Source organism: Schistocerca gregaria, unplaced genomic scaffold, assembly GCF_023897955.1.
Source record: "Schistocerca gregaria isolate iqSchGreg1 unplaced genomic scaffold, iqSchGreg1.2 ptg000180l, whole genome shotgun sequence".
Lineage (NCBI taxonomy): Eukaryota > Metazoa > Arthropoda > Insecta > Orthoptera > Acrididae > Schistocerca > Schistocerca gregaria.
In genome coordinates, this window is record NW_026061730.1 from 4475962 (window position 1) to 4497707 (window position 21746).

At 44.4% G+C, this 21746-nt stretch overlaps 1 protein-coding gene across 1 annotated transcript in view; it reads left to right on the plus strand.

The window, feature by feature from the left end:
• LOC126302895 (uncharacterized) overlaps positions 1 to 21211 on the plus strand; it is a 139067-nt gene extending 117856 nt beyond the window's left edge. Inside the window, exon 8 of the mRNA XM_049991750.1 lies at positions 20700 to 21211. Within this exon, the coding sequence (XP_049847707.1) occupies positions 20700 to 20710 (11 nt within the window). The 3' untranslated portion in view covers positions 20711 to 21211. The remainder of the gene's footprint in view (positions 1 to 20699) is intronic.
• Positions 21212 to 21746: the final 535 nt, after the last annotated feature.

Sequence of the window (21746 nt, forward strand, 5' to 3'; positions counted from 1 at the left end):
CTCTTTGCTGACAGTGGCTGAGGACTCTCACTTTCTTTCTCATATTTTGAAATAATCATGCATCTGCAGCCTACAACAAACTCAAATAAAAAAACAGCAAACTCGACAATGCGTGGATTCCATCATTCAACCATCCTCTGTACTTGGAAAAACCCACTGGTTGAGGGAATGCTGTCGTAAGCTGTTGTCTCCAAACTTGATTTTCGACCAAATTTTGTTTCTCTGTGATGTCCCCCGACAGCTTAAGGTGAATGATACGACGGTTCCTTTGGATGGACACAGCTGTCCTGTTTCCCCATTCTTCCCATTTCTGGGTTATGCTCTGTCTCTAATACCTGTTTCATCAACAGGATGTTAACCCCTAATCTTGTTTCTTGCTTCGTCTTTCCAAAAGCCTTAACTGCCCCAGTGTTACTTCCACCAATAGAGCTTCGATCTAAGCACTCTCAAAATTTTACTATTCCTTAGAGTCTTAGAACACCTTTGCATTCTGTATCGTCTTTTGCGTCTCACACGCAAGCTCTACCAGCTGATTAGATTTCCCTCTCTTCTGAAGTTCCTGAAACTTTGTCACAAATCGTATACGTTCCATAAACTTCGAGATCAAAAGCAGATTGTTCTCGTCTATCCTCTGCATACCTAGGCTTCTGCTGCACCTATACCAACGTGTCATACCTACCCTCCATTTGCCCCCTTTTTGTATCCTATTCCAGCTAAACGTCAGCTCGCTGTTTCTTCCTGTACCAGAACAGTATGTAGACAATTACTCATCCAACCAGTTATAATCCTAGCGTCTATGTCTCTTCAGTCTGTAGATTTTCCCGCTTCCAGCCTCCTGACCACCGTAATCTCTGCCTCACACCTCACTCTACCCACATCAACTTCTCAATCATACTACCCAGCCCACTCCAACACCTTGAAATATATACACCCTTTCTGACCTGCACCAGCTTCATACTGTATTGCCCTCGTAGTAGTTATTGGGAACTGACTCCCCATGACTTGCTAGACCCATTAGCTTTATCCTCACCACAGCACCATCATCAACTTCAGTGTACGTGTTTTTTTAGAGACGCTATGCCTTTTTTTAAACCTATCATTTTATTCATTCTACCCGTAAAAATTTACAGGCATTTCTAACCTGGATAGGCTGGAGAGCAGCCACGTGTCTGCAACTTGCCCACCACCCAATCATGTGGTGGGAGTGAAGTAAGTAAAAAAAAAAGTTAAGTGTCTACATCAAAGTCGTATATTCGGCCTTTCACAGAATCTGCCTGTGTATAACAATCTTTCGGAACTTATTCGTCTTACTGGGTCTACATGAACTATATACATTGGATGATGTATAGCATAGCAGTATCATGCTTCTTTGATTTGTACTCTGAACATGAATAGTGCTCGAGGAAAACAACTATCAGTACTTCTCGGATTGCAGTCGATAAAGCTGTCCTCAAGCTGAGGCCTGGTTTGGTCACCACAGAGCTTTGCGAGAAATTGTTCTACTGCATGTTGTGGTCACTCGCCGTCTTCCTACTTTTGAACTAACTATCCCAGTTAATAATTGTGAGACACAGTTGATTATTGGGTCTCTGAACAATTCTGTAGTTCCAACAGTTTCGATTTCGATAGAGCACTGTCAGAGGTGAAAGAAGTGATAAGTGACAGAAGGAATCTCGGGAGCAATGCCTGAATCCCAAGTCTCTGGAGTTGTTATCCCACATTCATCCACTAAGAAGCAGAGGCATATATGTCCCAATTGCGTTTATTTCTGCATTATTATCATCACACAAGAGACGAGTGAGACGATGTAATTACATTTTTTTGGGTGTCTTTGAATTTATGCTAACAGAATGCTGAGAGTAACCGTTCATTGTGGTAAAGATACTCCCTAAATCGTCAGCTACTTTATTTTGTAGGGCTTTTCCTCGACATTCTCGCGTTAGCGAAACAACCTGTGTGACAAATGTGCTCCATCACTTTTCTTTACGCTGCGTGATGGGTTCACTAAGTTCACGAAGGAAAGCGAAATATCAGAAAGACGAGAATTCAGCCTGCGTTCTCATTCTTTGTACAGTATGCCCATGGAGTTATGTCAAAAGAGTATGTTCTATTATGGCGTACTGAGATATAAAAAATACATATCCAGCAGATCGGTGTAGGGACGGTCACACCTTACACAGAGATCTATGTGTCTCGCTGTCCCCTTTGCTTTATTGTGGATCGTACTTGTAATTCTGCTTAGAAAGACTTCCTCAACACTTGCGTCAATTTTCCATTGATCTCTTAACGTTCAGCCACATGGGACTTAATTAATCATCATATTGAGTTACTGGCGTGGTAAGATCTGAAATCTGTCATGCCCTTTTCCAAGGGTTGTTGAGGTGGTAATATTGGGATAGCGTGGTCACCTGTTTAATGTGCTTCAAATGTTGCAGAACAGCACACAATCCGAGGCCAAATTGTTGATCAAGGAACCCACACACCTCAATAACAAAACGTCACTCAAGCTCCTTCCTGCTACAACCACACACTATCCGTGACTGCATTGTCATGGAGCTGAGGTACCGGGCTTTTCACTTGTACAGTGAAATGGAAGTCCCCATTCATGTAAGCTTCAGAAGAATGTGGTCCTAACAGGTATTTTAATCACACCATGGCCACATAAGATGAGGTGGGTTCCTTACCAACTCTTGCTGATAATGAGTATTTCCCTTAGACAAGAAAACAATAGTTTTCCTGAGCACACTGTTATATATGGCACATTTATCAGTAAGCAACACTCTTGAGTGAGGCATGGCAGAAGTTGTCACAACGAAGTACCGTAGGCTAAAAATTGTTACTCCATATCTTTGTCAGATAATTCCGTAACAAACACCGCCCTAAATCCTTCCGTATTCAATTTTTTTCAGTGTGGTTGTGCATTGTTCAGCAAGATGCCTGAAGTCGAACTACTCTTTTGCAAATGTATTTCATTGGAGACTGCTCATCTGATTAAGAGGCGTGACACATGTTTCCTCTCACTTTTTATTGCTTCAAATACGTGGCCTGTCTTTGAGACAGCCTAAAAATAGTGTAACGTTGTTGCTTTAATTTGAGGTGTAAGCGGTGCTGCTATTCAAGACCATAAAAGTGGATTAAAAGCTGTGAGCTGTCTGGGGAAGTTAACGTTGCATTACTGCGCAACTGTTTCACCGGGTATCCAGTCTAGCTTACCAAATTCCCAACCAGACTAACATTAATTATAATCTTTTAATGGTCATACGAAAACTAAGAGAATTTAAATTAAAAAAAATAAATCAGTTTATATTTGGAAATTTATTTTAACATTGATCATTGAAATTTCAGCATATTAAACTTGAGTCATATCTAAGCTGGTGCCTTATTTAGGATTGTGAAAATGTGAGTTTGTAATCTTACGGAACACATCGAATATGAAGCCAAGATTGGGAGACTGCATACAACACTGCATTCATAAAATAATACACGAAGAACGTTGAAACATATGCAAGAGGAAATTAACCACAACCAACCGATTCAATTTCCACCCAAAGAAGTTACGATCGTAGCGCAATCCTGTCTGTCATGTAATTACCACACACTGGTATACTAAATTCATACTAACTCTCTGTTAAATCTTCCCGAAACGAATAGCTGAGGGCTACTTTGATGATTACACCACATGCTTCAAGTGGTCAACTTGGCTTACACGAAGAGTGTAACTCCACAATAATTCTGATAATTAAAATAAATTACATCAAAACACTAATTACAAAAGAAAAACCTCGTACTCTTTACTATTGTCATGCTATTAATCTGATGGGTCAAACAATTGTATAAGCACGTGGTACTGGTCTCACAAAGTACACCCCACGTGGGTTAAACATACAGAAAAGTTGCTATATTGAATAATATTGTCAAGACGAGACGTTATAATCTCACGCACATTCGCATTTAAGATTGATGATCTTAGTTAGAGTTACTGGTCAACACGTGGTTCCACTTTGCTCACAAAGTAGTGACAAAGCAACTACTGGAATATGTTCTGAACTTCACTCGAATTACACTGCGTTGCAATTTAAGATAACATTAGATATTTTAAAGCTAAACCTGAAATAAAGGTCATTAAATTTTCAGTTAGGCTTATCTTAAGAAATCCATTGTCCTACGGACTTAGCAGACACGCGCTTAGCCGGAAATCTTACCACTTCAGGCGCTCGTCACAGAGAGACTGACCTGCCGGGCTCCTACCGAGCGTGTTTCCTTATACAAAACGGAAGTTACCAGAGAGGCAGCTACCTATACCAACATGACAAGGGACGAACAGGACAATACTAAGGATGGAAACCTTTGCTTTTAGAACGCGTAGCTACCTGTTCCGACGTTGGTCCTACTGTTCTCTAGCAGACAGGCTTGTCTGCTACCATCCAGCATGCTACTAGAAATAAAGTTGCTCATTCATCCTCTCACACAGAAGGGAAGGGGGATGACAGTATCTCATCATATACAGTATATAAAAGAAAGCGGATGTAGGTTCCGTATGAGACTGTGTGACATGAATTACATATAAACTGTGTTTTAAAGTGTAGTAGTGTGACAGATCGTTCTTGTTAATGAGTAAAAGTAACACATTTCACTGCTCAGTCTCCTCCCAGATAGTCAGAAACACCACAGTAAATTTAGAAGAGGAATGTATGCCGTAAATGATAACAGATTTATGAAATTAACTTGAACGGAATCCAACAGAGGCCTTTCAATACAGGACATTTATCTCAATCAGGAGGGGCTGCTTTACGAAGTGAACCGTGGCAAACGGTCTCATCATGCATTTCATGGTTTTCACTAATGCAGGTGTTCATGCACCCACAAATCCGCCACTAACCTCTCCTTTACAATATAACTGCTGCTCCATGGATTCGGAACTCAAAGACTGCAGCGCTGAAACAAAAATATAATTCTGGTAACATTGTTTCTTTGGCCATCTTCAAAGCTGGAATATCAATAAAACCTATTTATTTCCTCATTTTTATTAAGAGAGTTACAAGGAATTTTTGGACACCCTGTAGATGAAATAGACTTGCATACTTAACAATGATGTCTATCTTTGTCAATACTCTTAACTTATGTTGGCTTGTCGCCTTACATAATTCTGGGCAAATGCTCCAAGATAATATAGGTAAACAACGACCAATCTTATCATCGAGAGGAGGCATGGGATCCCGCTACTTGCAGTATATGGGCGCCACATACTTGCTGTCATATTTTTGCAGATGAGGAATGGCAGCTGGAGGACAGAAGCAGCGCTACGCTCTCCGTGGACACTGACTGTGTGCAGCTATTGGCGAACGCCCTGGACCACCCCACGTGTCCGCTGGAAGATCTGCCGCTGGAAGCCCTTAAGCAGCGCGAGCAGTGCCGTGTGCAGCTGTGGAACGACGTGGTGCAGAGGTCGCCCCACATACCCGTCACCAGCTACCTGGCCTACACGCAGAGGGTGAACGTCAACCTCTGTCTGCTGGCCTGGATGGCAGTCAACTCGTACAGCATTTGCCAGGGCGTCCCGTTTAGTATGATACAGTCCGTGAGTGATACTCGCTGCTATTTCGATAGACCTGACGATCAATCGTGTCTGCAATCGAACGCTACAGATGCCATCTGCTCTGTTTCCAGAGCTATTCTGTTGCTGAAGTGTCGCGATTTTTCCTCCTTTAAGCATTACCATAATTGTACGCTCATTTATTTCCAATTTCTATCGAGCGATCGTACTAGCAGCATACTGCATCAAAAGCTAACAGAAGAAGCGCTGAACTACAAAAGCAGTTTAAATAACGCTACCTTAAAATACAAGGATTTCAAAATCGACAGCTTGAAGCCTTTAGAAATCTCATTTATAATGGTAAATATTATTTTCCGTTTTTCGACTGCCGGAGTATACATGTACCTTCCACAGTTACGTAACTTGCCTGGAAAGATACTCTTGTCCTTTCAGATCACGTGTATAATCCAGATCCTGTGTTCTGAGGTCGTGTATCGTATGACAGGTTTCCCTGACTTACCTACAGCAGTGCTGATAGATAGCGCCCTCACACTTCTCAGCTGTATCTGGCTAAACTCATTCTGCTACCACATGTACGCTTGTGTTCGTCATCTCAGGCTTCCTAACGACCTGCTACCTGCTGAAGTAAGCAAGTTATTCTGTCGTCAGGTGTTGCATGTGTTAATACCGTGGAGTATAGTATGTGTGGCAGCTGTTGCTTTGGAAAAGACGAGTAAATATTACCTGATCCACAGTCGTGTGTTAGTCCTTGTGGGGATTTCACTGTCAGTGGCTTTCAATTTGGTTTATCTCGGACTGGTTGGATACATGTACCTACGTACTCGGTATACATTGCGGCAACTCAAAATTGTTGATAACACAAAATTTGCCTCAAAGAAGGAATGTCTTTTTATGTCAGTTAAGACCGTTATTTTAAGCGGAATAGGTATTATTATTAGAATTGGGTTCCACCAGGCTCAAGGGATAGCGCAGTTTGTGTATTATGTACATCTAGCTACTATGGTGCAAGGACCAGTGCTCTTCGTCTGTTTCGTTTGTAATGGAACGACGCTCCCCATAGTGCAGTACAGGGTACTGGCATGGTGGAACCCAAATAGCATCCCTGCAGAGCTAGAGCTGTGTTCAGCAGCTGAGAGGAATCTGGCCAGGAGAAACAATGAACAGTCTCTGGTTGCAGAATCCTCTCTGTAGCCTCCTTCAGTATTGTTCTCAAGAAACTGTCTTGACAGTAGTCTGCATTAAAGCCAGTAATAAAAATTGAATCTACCTGATATGACAATATTAAATGTCATTAAATGTGATATAGTACAGCCAGTACTTCTCTTTCCTTATGTCTTCTTCATTTATAACTGCGTGCTTGCTTGCAAGTCGTAACCTTTGTCTACACATTGTAACGCACTGAGATTACTTACTAAAATTGTTGGGAAACGCTTTGTGTACCCAAAAATATCTGGTACCATGCACCGCGGAATTTGAATCCCCGCCAGACGTCATTGACGTCGGAGACCCCTAGAGGTCTCTGCACCATCGCGCCGTAAGCTGTGGCGGTGCGCGCCTCCTGGCCCGCATTTAATGTGAGGGCGCCACAGTGGAACACGTGGTTGCACCGGCCAATAACGGCGTCGTCGATAGAGTACCTAAGCGCCTGCCTCTCGCTCAACTAGCCAGTCTAACATTGCGTACATCTCTGGACATATCGCCTCGCCTTAGACAGCGTATTTACTTTCCTGTTTTGTTTACGAGTGGACGTGGTTGTCTAGTTAGGTTTTCTTGACTCTGTCGTCTTGTTCTTCTTGTTGTCGTAAGGTCCTTCGTTGATCGTGTTTGTCCTCTCCCGTTGTGTTGTCGTTCGCGGCTGTTCCGGTCGCTGTAACAACATTTGGACGACGAGGTAAAAGGTGGTCGTTTTTGGTATGGAGGCGAAGTTGATCTGTCTACTGGAGCAACAGCAGCAGCTCCAGTTAGACATCTTACAAAAGTCACTGCAGTTGCTAACGGACAAAGTCGTTCCCAGGATGCGTTACCACAACAGCTTCAGAGATTTCAGGTGTCCGATGCTTTTCCACGTCCGCCGTCGTTTCCACCCTTCAATGACGCTAACGAAGACTCGGAAACCTACTTACGTCGGCTGAAACACCATTTCTTCTTGACAAGTTGGCACCGTTGTCTGATCATGTGGCTCTCTCTTTCCAGGAGATCTGCCTTTTGCTCACAAACTATTATTCCCAATGCTACCATGTGATCGCCTCTCGGCTGGAGTTCCACCAGTACCATAAACAGCCTGGTCAATTGTATGGTTCCTGGGTCACGGACTTGCAGGGACTCAGCCATCGATGCGATTTTATGTGCACCAATCAGCAGTGTAAGGCATCGTATGCAGACTCCCTGTTCCGGGATGTGGTGGTTCAGCTGGTTCCCGATCCTGAGGTCCGTACTGCGGTACTGAAACTCGACAACCCCCCCTTGGAAGTGATTCTCTGCATTGCCCACTCCTTTGAAGTTGCTCAAGCGGCTAACGAGCGTCTTATGGCGCAACCGCAGGTGGCGGCGATCCCGGCGTCTCGACGGGTTTCGCCCTTGCGACGTCGACGTGTCCCAGCCGACAGAGGCTGGCGCCGTCGGAACTCCTCATTGTCCGACGTCTCTGTGAAATCGGCGCCTTCGGTCGCCCCTCGTCGCCGGTCGAACGGCCCACTTCCATCTTGCCCACAGTGCTTTACTGCACATTCGCCAGCTGATTGTCCCCACCACTGCAAAACGTGCACGCTGTGTAACAAGGAGGGCCACATCAGATCGGTATGTCGTAGTCACGTGACTCGCTCCAGTCCTGCCCTTCTGGGGCCTCAAGGTACAGTCCATGCTCTGCAGTCAGTCATCCCACTGGATGACCCATCAGTGTGAAAGCTTTACCTCACCCTCCACATTTTCGTGGAGATTGCGAGTTTTCAGGTCGACACTGGGCCCACCATCTCCCTGATTACTGTGGCGTAATATACCCAGTTGGGCTATCCTGCGTTGTCACCTCCCTCTCGCCCTTGTCGTTTGGTCGCCTACAGAGACGGTTTCGATCCCCTTCGTGGGCAGTTCATTGCCCGGGCGACGTATAAGCGTGTTCCCCGGCTCCTAACCCTCTTTGTCGTCGACCATCTGTCGGCTTCGAATATTCTTGGCCTGAATGCGTTTCAACTGTTTGGCTTCTTCAATTTCCGACGAAGTTAAGGTCGTTTCTACAGCTGTTCCCTTTCAGGACTTGGATGATCTGTGCTCCACTTTTTTGTTGTTGTTTGCACCAGATCTCGGATGTGCTCCTGGCTTTCAGGCGCACATCCCCCTATGGCCGGATGCTCAGCCTCGCTTTATCCAGGCCCAGCCCCTTCCGGCCTGCAGTCAAGCAGGAACTTGATCGGCTCCAGGCCACTGGCGTGCTGGAGCCTGAAACTTATAGTGCATGGGTGACACCACTGGTGGTCATACAGAAACCCAAAGGGTCCCCTTAGGCTGTGTGGGGACTTCGGCGCTACCGTCAATGCTCACTCCCTCATTGACACTTACCCCATTCTCCAACAGAAAGACATACTTGCCAAGCTTGCCAGGGGAGACTATTTTTCCAAGATCGGCCTGGCCGAGGCATACCACCAGTTGCCCTTGGATGCTGAATCACAGAACATCATGGATATCAACACGCCTTTCGAACTGTATAAATACAAGTGCCTTCCCTTTGGTGTCTCTTTGGCGCTGGCTATTTTCCAGCGATTCCTGGAATAGCTTACACAGCCTATCCCTGCCTGTGTGAATTATCTGGATGACATCTTGGTTATCAGGAGTTCCCTCATATCATATACCGAAAATTCATGATATATTAATATAAAGTCTCAATAATCAAGAATTATTCTCTCTATAACATTTGCAAAACCTCAGTATCTTATTTCACGCTCTGCAGTCTGCTGGTTATGCTGCGGACTGGACAAGTGTTGTTTCTTTCAACCGGAGGTGGAATACTTAGGCCACTGGCTTAGCTAAGATGGCATTCGCCCTTTGGGTCATAATGTCGTGGCCATTGAGGCCTTTCTCATCCCAAAGTGTTACCTGAACTCCAGGTGTTTTTGGCCAAGGTTACTTATTACTTGAAGTTCTTGCCCCAGGCTGCCTCTGTTGGTCAACCCCTCAATCACTTGCCTCGCAAAGGGGTACCTTTCGATTGCACTCCTGCCTCTGACCAGGCTTTTCTCCATTTCAAGGCGATGCAAAGTTCGCACCTGGCCTTACTCCCTTTCCTCCAGACCGTCCCTTGGTTGTGGCGGCTGATGCATCGGCATACGGCCTTGGGGTCATCCTTGTGCACTGGGATGCTGATGGCTCTAAATAGCCCGTCACTTATGCCTCTAAGATGTTGACCCCAGCACAACAGAACCACTCCCAGACTGGAACGGAGGCTCTGGCGATAGTGTTCACTGTCCAAGAATTTCCCATCTATCTCTTTAGGGCAAAGTTCCCCCTCCTGACGGACCATGAACCCTTGGTTACATTTTTCGGACCCCGCTCTCACCTTCATCAGCAGATGGCTCAACGTCTCCAGTGCTGGGCATTTTTTTATGTAATTACACTTACACCATCCGATATAAGCCACAATGCTAACACTGACACTTTGTCACGTCTCCCAGCAGGCCCCGATCCTGACTTTGACCAACAGGAGGTCCTCTGCTGTCACATTGATACCACCTGCCAGAATGCACTGGATAGTCTGCCTTTTAGGGCTGCTCACATTGCTGCGGCTACCCGCCGGCGACCCTGTCTTGCGACAGGTTCTCAACTACGTGGTCGACCGGTGGGCATCCTCCGTTGCTCGTTGGATACAGTCTGATTTCAGGCCCTGGCGCCATCTGTCCCACAGGCTCTCCTTGGTCGATGATGTCCTTCTGTTGGCCACGGAGTCCGATGCCCATTAGGTGGTCATCCCTCTAGAATTATGGCTTCGGGCAATTGGTTTGTTAGGCACTGGGGTGTGTCCTGTATGAAAGGCTTGGCTCATGTGGCATGTGTATTGGGCCGGCATTGATGGCGATATTGAGCGCCTGGTCCATGGGTGCACTGTCTGTGCGCATCACCAGGCGGGTCCTCCTCAGTCATTTGCACCCTGGCCTGTGTGTCGCCAGCCCTGGGATCGCATCCATATCGATTTTGCGTGCCCATTTTTGGGGTCCATGTGGTTACTCATCATTGATGCCTACTCCAAATACCCATATGTTTTCCGAATGGCATCCAACACCATGGAGGCTACAATCACGGCTCTGGCCCAGGTTTTCGCCATCGAGTGTCTCCCACGCACATTGGTCTCCGATAATGGTCCCCAATTCACAGCGTCCTTCTCCCATGACTTCTGTCTGGCGAATGGTATGAAACATACCTGTAGCCTCCTTTCCACCCTTCGTCCAATAGCGCAGTGGAGAGGCTTGTCCGCAGTTTTAAACAACAGTTGACTAAGGTGGTCGACACATCTCCAACCACATCAGTCCTCACCCTGTTTTTGAGCACCTATCACACTACGCCAATTGATAGACGCAGTCTGGAAGAGCTCCTTAATGAGCATAAACCGTGGACCCTGCTCCATTTCCTGATGCCCCCACTCCCGGCCCTCGCAGCAGTATGCCCCTGGCACGGCCATGTGGGCCCATGAGTGCAGATGCCCATGGGTGCCATGGGTGCCCATGGGTGGCGTGTGACGACGGTGCAGACGTCGCAAGGGTTGGAGCGCCGCCATCATAATCAGCTCTGCCTGCGTGCCCCCATGGGACTCGCGTCGCCGCCTCTTTCCCTACCTCCTTCAGGTACAGATGTGGTCCTCGAGTCACCGTCCCTACCCCTGGTTGCCATCTCTCTGAGGGCCTCCGGGTGGATCGGTGGCTCCCTCCCCCACCTTGGACACTGGATCGGCTGCCGTGGATACCTCAGGTGTCCCTCCCTGCCAAAAGCGGTTGATGAGCCTGGCTCCTCTTCCCACTGCCACACACCTCGGCACTGTCCTGGGCTTTTCCGCCCCTACACGAAAGTTTCAGGGGGGAGGGATGTGGTACCATGCAGTTCGGAATTTGAGCCCCACCAGATGTCTTGGACGTCAAAGACCCCTAGAAGTCACTGCACCATCGCGCTGTAAGCAAATAGCGGCGGCGTCGATAGAGTGCTTAAGTGCCTGCCTCTCTCTCAGCCAGCCAGTCTAACACTGCGTACGTCTCTGGACATATCGCCTTGCCTTAGCGTATTTACTTTCGTGTTTTGTTTACGAGTGGATGTGGTTGTCTAGTTACGTTTTCTTGACTCTGTTGTCTCGCTCTTGTTGTTGTCGTAAGGTCCTTCGTTGCTTGTGTCCGTCCTCTCCGTTGTGTTGTTGTTTGCGTGCCGCTTCTCGGGTCCCGCCGCATTTTCTGTTACTTCAACCCCGCGACTGTTCTGTTCACCGTTGCAACAATATATATATATATATATATATATATATATATATATATATATATATATATATAGTGTGTGTGTGTGTGTTTGGGTACACAAAGTGTTTCCCAACAATTTTAGTAAGTAATATATATATGGCCAGAGACGCACCATTAGCATGATAGACGGCGCTGACGGATTAAAGTTGCTCTGACCATATGCTGTGTGTTCCTTTTATATAGAAAGCTGTATGGTTCAACCAGCGTACTGTAAACAGCATATGGTCGGGCATTCAAATCGGAAACAAGCAGAGATGGTGTCTGTGCACGGTCAAAAAGATGAAAACTGTCGACAGGCACCACAGCTACACCTAAGCAAGCGCTGTCATAGACAAGAACCACGTCGCACAACACTTCAAGCCGGCTTTGGGCATTTGTGAGATAATGTCTCGTTTCAGACAGATGTACATGCAGGGAGGAGGCGGACTGTGGGTACACCAGTTCTGGATGACTGGTTTCCTTAGAATATTGAGACGAATCCACACAAAATGTCCAGGGAAGTGGCCCACTATTGGCACGTGGCAGTCTCCCTCTCAATGACGGTCTGCTTGACTGGAGCTCGTACTACGGTTTGTCTCAGTATCCTGTAGGATCTGGTCCTCCAGATGTGATGTACGCACAGTCCCTGACCACTGTGCACGTTTGTCTATGTGAAAGGACAAACGGTCACACAAACTTTTGAAAATGGCTTGAAATGTTGTGTAATGAGCTTGCCTCGTGGGAGGGCAGTTGTTTTGGTTTAGCCGTGCTGCCTCTCGACCGTTTCCATCTGCTTGACCGTACACAAACACCATCTTGGCTTTTTCGCAATGCAAATAGCTGTTTACAATATGCTGCGTTAATCACACAGCCTGTTATATACAAAGAACACACGCTACTGTCTTTGCAGTTTGTCGGTTTTATTAATGTTTAATGTATAATATATGCCTATAGAATATGTTGTGTGAAACAAGGAAATTTTCTATATGTGCGTGAAAATTATACTTTTATATGATTTATAATTTAAGTACCATGAGCAGAGACAGTCATATCCTTTTAAAATCAAAAGAGAATACAGTGGCTGAAGTAGTGTGTGGACGAACATGTAAATGGGTTTGTTGAGCTTATTAGTGGCTCGATTCCATAGAGTGGCTCAAAGAGGTATAGTTAAAATAGTAGTAAATAACTTCCTGTGTGAAATGTGGCTCCAAGTGAACGCAAAGTGTCGAATGACAGAGTTATATGAGATGAGAGTTATTGCGTTCGTGATACGAGATTGTGATTTATTGAGCTAGAGGTTTGTAAGGGTACTGTAGCATATTTTAAAAGTTAGTGTTCCGTGCGCTACTCTTATACCAGGAAGACAGTACCTAAAGGCGCATTTATAGAAACAGTACATGTGCCAGTAGTGTGAGTCCTGGAAAACGTGTGCCATAGTAGCTTAACTAGAAGGACACAGTACACTCTAATTATTTTGATTTGTAATCAGTAGGCGATCTCCCATTTCCTGAAATGAAACCTGAGTGAGCAAAGTGAAGGAGCGTCTGTGTGAATGAAATATCCAGCCCAACTGAAAATCCTGCAATAAATAATACCACGTGCACTGATTTGCGGAAAGCCATCATCACTCATTTAGCAGGCATCTGCAATGTTAACAGCGAATTTCGTGGAGGGACAGCTGCCGTATTGGACGCAGTGGAACCAGGGACCGCAGCGTGACTCGCCGCCCTGACGCGTCACGAGGCAGGTGTCGGCTGCAGGGCTGCCCAACCCCCCTCCCCCCTCCCCCCTCACACCCGCCGTCCAGACCGGACTCAGCACCAATCCTAGCGGCGTGCGGCGCTCCAGAAGCCGTCACGTGGCGCACTGGAGGCGCCTACTGGAGGATCCAGACAAGTGTCCTGCACTGATACAGGCGTAAATTCAGTCTGGCACACTGGTCGCCAGCCAAGCCTTGACCCGCGGGACAGGATCGAACTTCATCGCTCAAAATCCAGTAATTAACAGCCCCCATGCTACCTACTTACCTCCTGGCAAGATCACGAGTTCTGACCATAGTACTGGGAACATTCGCAGCTAAGTTCAGGAAATTACTTTCGATTGGTTGTACAAAGTATACAGTTCAAACTCAATAGGAAGACTGTCACTCAAAAAACGTCACTCCCAGGTTTGAATCATTTGGATGAGGCAAATCAATCACTTTGAACCGAACCACCACTGCCACTTAGCTAGTATCACCAAGTTTTCCCTGAGCCGAAAACACCTGCACGCATTACTCTGCAATATTCCCAGAGAACGACAGGAAAATTCTCTAGTGGTAATCGATGTGCGCAAACGAGAACGCTTTCTGAAACTCCAGAACTGTGGTGTGGTAACTGCGTCACGACACAAAACTCCGCTCCAGCGAAGCCGCGACCCGCCACGTCAGCCACACGGGCGCCGACAGCCAACTTGTCGATTTCCCGAGCTCCGAGCCTCTCCACAAATCATTCTACACTTGGGCCTCTCAGCCAGTCTGGACCAGGAGAGGTCTGGAAGCCGCACCCCTGGCCACTCCCTGCTGCTGCTGACAGCCGCCACTGTCACGCTCTCTTCCTCAAAAAGGCGAACCAGCTACAGACACGGGTGCTCAGAAAATCACCTGATACAACGCGTTCACTCGCTGCGTATCAAATATTAACTTCAGCAACCAATATGCCTATTAGGGCCTTTCCTCTGATATATCTGGAGACAAGCATTCTCGGAGCCGAAAATGCTTCAACTGTTGTTACATGTACGTAGTCGCTCGACATCACGCGTGTCACTCAGAGAAAACTGTTGCGAACTACACTGTGCGTAACTCACGCCCCTGCCGTCAAATGCGGCACCGTCACATCCATTGCCAGAGCCCTTCATATTTGGGGTCAGCAGTCTGTACAGCCGCCAGAGGCAGGCAGGGACAACCAAGCTGCATCTGGCGAGGCTAACGACCCAGAACACATGGCTGAGTGCGAGGGTTCGCAAATGGGGCGTAGCGAGTATGGCTCGTCCTGTTTCCGATATGCAACAACTTTCCACAAACCAAACTGAAGCAAAGAACTCCGTCTCCACCAGATCTGCAAAAATGCAAAACTACGCGAACTAGCCGAGAACCCCGACACGAAATCCGAAGTAAAGAGCCGAAGCAGCCACAAACATGACACCCGAATTACAAAAAGTTCACACTCATTCATCTACAACCAGTCAAACTTTCCACTATATTAACCTCGTATTCTCTCTAAGAACAAGGTTTAAAACTGCTTAGATGCAGCTAGAATTCCACCACACCTAACACACCTTATGGCAATTTAACAAACGTTAAAATAAACAATAAACGAAGAAGGTGGCAAAGAAACCGCAAAATCGCTGTAATCTACACTAAAACAGTTGCTGTCCTCCAAGTCGTCACCAAAAATTCCGAAAAAACTTTGCCACCATCACAGCACACCCATTTCCAAACCCCAGAAAAGAGTCTGAGTTACTTACTGATTTGAGGCAACCATAACAGAAATCACACAGCACGCCAAACAGTAAGCAAAATAGAAACCACACGGACTCACGCTCACCATTGCGATAACCGAGGTTGACTGTGACATAACAAACGAAATAACTGAAGAGAACCTAGATGTACCGGGAGACTACATCAAAATTCCCTGCCATCATTTCATACATCATCCCAAAATCCATTAAGAAATTCGAGTCACATACAGTGAGAAACAGCCAACTTGCTCACCATTTCAGAATGCACTGTACACCTCACAAGGTTAAACCATCCAAAACACAACCTCCTCAATAACAGCAAGGTCCAAGTTGCAACACTTTCCAATACCCTACAAAAAACAGCCGTAATAGACCAAAATGTGGAAAATGAAGTCGACCACACCTAATTTTTAATTGCAAGTTATACCCGAAAAATGAAGCACCAAAATGCAGCAGCGGTTACACCGATAACTTTAATAAAGATGAGAGCTGCTAAGAAGGTGACAAAAGCCTTTCTCAGCCGACGAAACTGTGAATGTTAAGTGATTGACGAAACCACTATAATCTTTGACCCAGAGCATGAGGAAGCAATCAAATGCAAAACTTTCTCTGAGCCTTCACTACAGCCCTTCTCAACGTTATATCTCAAAGGAGGAAAAGAATAACAACAGTTTCTAAAAAGCTCCTACGGCGTTCTTTGGCGAACACGGATCCACATCTATGTCGCAAGCCGACGGACCTATCCTTGCATGAGACACCAGGAAACACGATTCAACCCTCACATTCAAGCCTAGGAAAGATATTGTCATTGTCTGCTTAGTCAATGCATTGTGTTTCTGTGTGGAAAGCAAACCGCTTGAACACTTAGTAAGAGAACAGGAAGTTAGCAATATAGCCATAGCACATAACTGATGCCCAGACAAAGAAATCAATCTGCATAGCTATTTCTGTCACCGACTTGACGAAACCAAACCAGACCATGGTTGAAGTGTGTCATATTAAACACCTAGCTGCAATACAATTCAACCTTTCAGTGAAATCTAAACATCCACCACGCGATCGAGTTAAAAATTAGAGCGCAGTATATATGTACCTCGTATCGAGAAACTGCCAGTTCACCTCATTATTTATGTACCCTCACTCGGCCCCGCTAAAGTTACGGGAGACTCTGTGCTAAATCCACAATATTTGCTAACAGAATTGACAACAAAAACGTTAAACTTCTTGCAGCCATATTGAATCTCGCCAAACTCAGAGATGACTCGCCCCCAGCTACTATCAATCACTATGGCACTTCTATCTTAGAGCACATAATATGTACACCATAAGTACCAAGATGCTGAAGCGAGACTGAAATTGGCGACAGCATAGCTACTGAGTACCTGCCATTTGTTACATGAACTTCAGCTACTAACCACTAGAAACCGGGAAACATTAAACAACCATAGACTCACGAAATCGGATCATCGAAAAATTCAGATTGAGAGGGTTCAGCACAAAACCTAAGGTATCAACTATTGAAACCACTTTATTATAACAATTACAACAACAAATAGTGCAAGCAATATAACCTGGTGTAGCTGAAAACGCCCCTAAGAAAGAAAAACATAACACAGATATACACACCTTACAGGCATTACAAACAAAATTTAAAAAAAAAGATAATTCTGCAGACAGTACAGCATTAACCAAACAGACGTGGTAAGATTGGCTCGAATAGTCTCAATGACGTAATAAGAGAAACCCACCAAGTGACGGGCGAGGAAATCACAAGACTTAGGCCGCATAATGCTAGTCGTTTTTGGAAAAAAGTTCAGAGGAGCCATTGCGTACCATTACCGACCACCACAAGAAAGTTCCTCAAAGAGCTAGAAAAAGAGAGTCACGATCACCCATAGTATCCAAAATTCGACAAAACTCACGGAGAAACGACACTCCAAAACCGAATGCAACCGCTTAACATCTACTACTTCGTAAGATTAAGGAATCTGAAGTGGAAGAAAAGCAGCTGAGGGGCTAGAGGCACAGGAAGATAACTACGTAAGTCACACCTTTCACAAGACACCTGCCTCAGACTCATTCAAAGTTTCTGCATCCCGGCCATGAAACTGAAAAAAGTATCTGTAACATAGAAGCAAGCTAAAATGAAGCTGATTTCGAAACCTGATAGACCAAAAAAAACAACTCAACTCATAGATTACTGTGCTCTTAGTGATAGGGAAAACTTTCGAGACAGACTAAAAAAATTCAAGGAATAAAGCAACATAATCCTACAAGAACAAGCCGGATTCAGCGGCAACCGCAGCACAGGTAACCCGGTCCAAGGACTGAGCAGCAAAGCGATACAGGCTGAACGCAGCACGGCAGAAGCAACGGCAGCACGCTACCTGGTGAACGGCGAACGGGCGTTCCATTGATTGTGGCATGCTGGGCTGCTGTTTGAAACGTTCCCATTTCAAACTGTGCAGTTTATTAAAAACATTGTTGGAAACAGGTAAGCGCTGCTTGGCAATCATCAGTCGATAAGTGTTACGCCAGCTGCAGCGACGCCACGTGGAACAGCCACATCTCCACTGCTACACACAAACAACACAGCTGACATCGCTAAAGCTCGGTCGAGGAATGAAATAAAAGCCCGGTACACAGACAACACTGCATACTGGTGTCACGGCCCAACATGCGGCAGAATTAACGTGAAGGTCAGCCCCTTCACAAACAAGCAGGAACCTTCGCTAAGCAAGTCGATGCTAAGAGCCAACCCAACAGAAAGTCAGTTAACATTGTTATAGCACCGACACCATATTAATTTGCAAGCACAGAAACCAAACAAGCTAAATATTCTACTCTCTGTCCAAGATCACCCTACAAACCCATGTAAAACCGTTGGAATTCACTTAGAGGAACTATTAACTGGGGTGAAAAACAAACCGACCGAAAAAGCAGAGAATACACTCCTGCTGTTATGACTCGTGAAACACACAATGTGCAACCAGTGTCATGGTTTACAAAACAAATAGTCGTTCACCCAGAACTTGAACATGCAATGTAGGCATGGCTAATGACAAACAATCAAACTAAGAAAATCATATCTAACAACAAGATGATCCTATGAGTAACTGAAAATCTAGCATACGACTTTCCCAGTGTCTCTCTAACGACACACTCAATACAAAAAAAGGGAAAGACGCAAATATAGGCTCAATACATTAAAATACATTGGATCAACGGAATCTATCCTTCAGTACCAACCTGGGACCTTCAACCACCCATATTTTAAATACATTTGTATTCCCCACACACCATCCTTGAAGTTACATCAGACATATTAAGCAAGTTATAAACAATGAAGAAATACACCAACTGGGAAACAAGGTGTTATAAAACAGGAAGATGTTGTTGTGGCCTTCAGTCTAAAGGCTGGTTTTAAACACAGCTCTCCATTATACTATGTCCTTTGCAAGTCTCTTCATCTCCAAATAACTACTGCACACTATGTCCTTCTGAATCTGCTCACTATATTCACCACTTTGTCTTCCTCTACAATATTTAACCCCCCCCCCTTACACACACACACTTCGCATCAAGACTAAATTGGTTATCTCTTGATGTTTCAGAACGTGTCCTACCAACTGATCCCTCCATTTCGTCAAGTTGTGCCACAGATTTCTTGTCTCTTGAATTCTACTCAGTATATCCTCACTAGTTATGTGATTCACTCATCTAATCTTCAACATTCTTCTGTAGCACCTCATCTCGAAAACTGCTATTCTCTATTTGTCTAAACTGGTTATCATCAATGTTTCACTTCGATACATGGCAACAGTGCATAAAAATAGCTTCAGAAAAGACTTCCAAAGACTTAAGTCTATATTTGTAGTTAACAAATTTGTCTTTCTCAGAAATATGTTTCTTGCCATTGCCAGTCTACATTTTATATCCTCTCTACTTTGGCCACCACCAGCTATTTCGCTGCCCAGACAGCAAAACTCATCTACTACTTTCAGTGCTTCATTGCCCAATCTAATTCCCTTAACATCATCTGACTGAGTTCGATTACACTCCATCATCCTCGTTTTGCTTTTGTTGATTTTTTCCTTACATCCTCCTTTACTGTATCTCACAGAATTACAATTCATCAGAAAACGTCAAAGCTTTCATTTCTTCTCCCTGAAATTTAACTACTACTTCAAATTCTCTATCATGCACCTCGACTCTTACAGTCAGATTACATACCAGACGTCAGATTCAGACGCCAATAGCTCTAGGCAGAACTATTAATTTGAAAGTAGCATCTTTAGTTTAAGCAACTAAATTCAAAACGAGAAGCCAGTCTTCAAAAATTTGTTGGTACTTTATGGTCAGCTAATGCTTGTGTTTTAAGATCCTCAGCTTTAACCTTATTATAGGTGATCTGTTATTGAAGAGTATTGTTCGACCAGGATCAATAGTGTTCACACTAAGAAGATAGATGTGCAACTCAATTAGGTATTCAGAGATTTATTCAGAGTACAAACACTCTAAGACTTCCTGTTCTCAGCATCACCCCACCTCCAGCTGTAGGAAGATCAGCTCTCCTAAAGGTCTGGAGAGATATTGTATAAGCAGGATACCAACGCTTGAAATCTAGGAAAATCTCATGGTGCCCAGCAAGAAACCTTGTTGTGTCCTCTTTCACTGTCAATCATTCATGGAAAATTCAGTAAGTGCACTCATCAGTAGTCAACAAACATCTAGTCATGGACCCTTTCATGCAGACAGACGGATTCGATCTTCCAAGACGTCAGTAGAGGATCATGAAATAGATTAGCACTGGACAAAGCAGATGTGCTTATCTAAAGTAGGGAGTCGGTGTTCTTTTACAGACAATTCTATGTCACTTTCTAAATATTCCATTTGCCTTAGACTCAATATTATCACAACAACAAAAAGGTCACATGTTGCAACACCCTCTGAGGCGGTGCATGTCCTGCCCCTGTCATGAGATCACATGATGATCCAATTGTGCTAATCCAGAGGTCCCTTCATCCTTAAAAAGATTCTATTATCTCCATGTTTAATCATCAGGATATGCATGATAACAGCATATGGTTCCAAACGTTCCAATGTAAGATTAGTATATCTTTGTGAATGTGAAATTATAGTAGAAACTGAGAATGTCTGTCATAATGCTGAAACACAATTTACAGAGATGAAGTAGGGAGAGCAATGTAGCCGATGAAGTGCACTGAGAAGCTGATGACAACAGATTATGTTCCGTCTCAAATTCCCCTTGATATGAACATCTGTAGAAATAAGGCAACCATCATCAACCTCTATGATAATCTTGTATTGAAGTTCTCATCATCATCAAAGGACTCTTCACAATGTATGTATTTAAAACTTGTAAGTGTTATGAAATTGTATTGGCAATAAAGTGCAATATGGATTGCAACAGTAAAGTTGGTGGAAACGATATGTGAAAGCGTCAGTTAACGATGTTATATGTTATGTACATGTAATGCACCCTACAAAATCATTTAGGCCAATGCATAAGTGTATGTATGCTTGTGGGTACCGAAGTCTCCTACCATAACTCCTGTAGAACGTGGTTTACTGATGGAGAACCGAAATATATCCTTTATCCTGTTGGTTTGAACGCATTTGTAGGATATAAAAATGCTATTTCAACATTACTGTAGAGATATAAGACAGAACAAATAATAAGAAATGGGTCAACAACGGATCTTTCTATTTCCTGTACATAAAAACATTAATAAATATAATTATTTACAATGTATATTTGTTTTTCACTGCAACAAAAGCATTGGGAAACAAATATTATGCAAGATACTTGCAGATATGATAAACATGTCATACTATAATGCAAAAACTCAAACACACATACATAAATATTCTCACTCACTGAGTGAATAGTTTGAGTATGCCAGAGAGTCAAAAAGTTTCGACAATATAAACACACATTTAAAACAGCATGAAAAGCTTTCAAGGTACTTGCAAATACCAAGACACTTAAAGCAGAGATATGAGCAACTAAAGATACTTTGCGAATGAAGGTTCAGTAATACTACTTTTAGGCTTTGGGAGGAGAACATCTGGCATTGGATGCTGAAAAGGTTTACAAATTTGACATGCCTGTAAATATATTCCTGAAAATTCATGTTTAATGCAATGTCGCAAGAGATATGTATTTAAAGATTAACCTGCTATGTACAATTCCTGTTCCTATTTTTTTC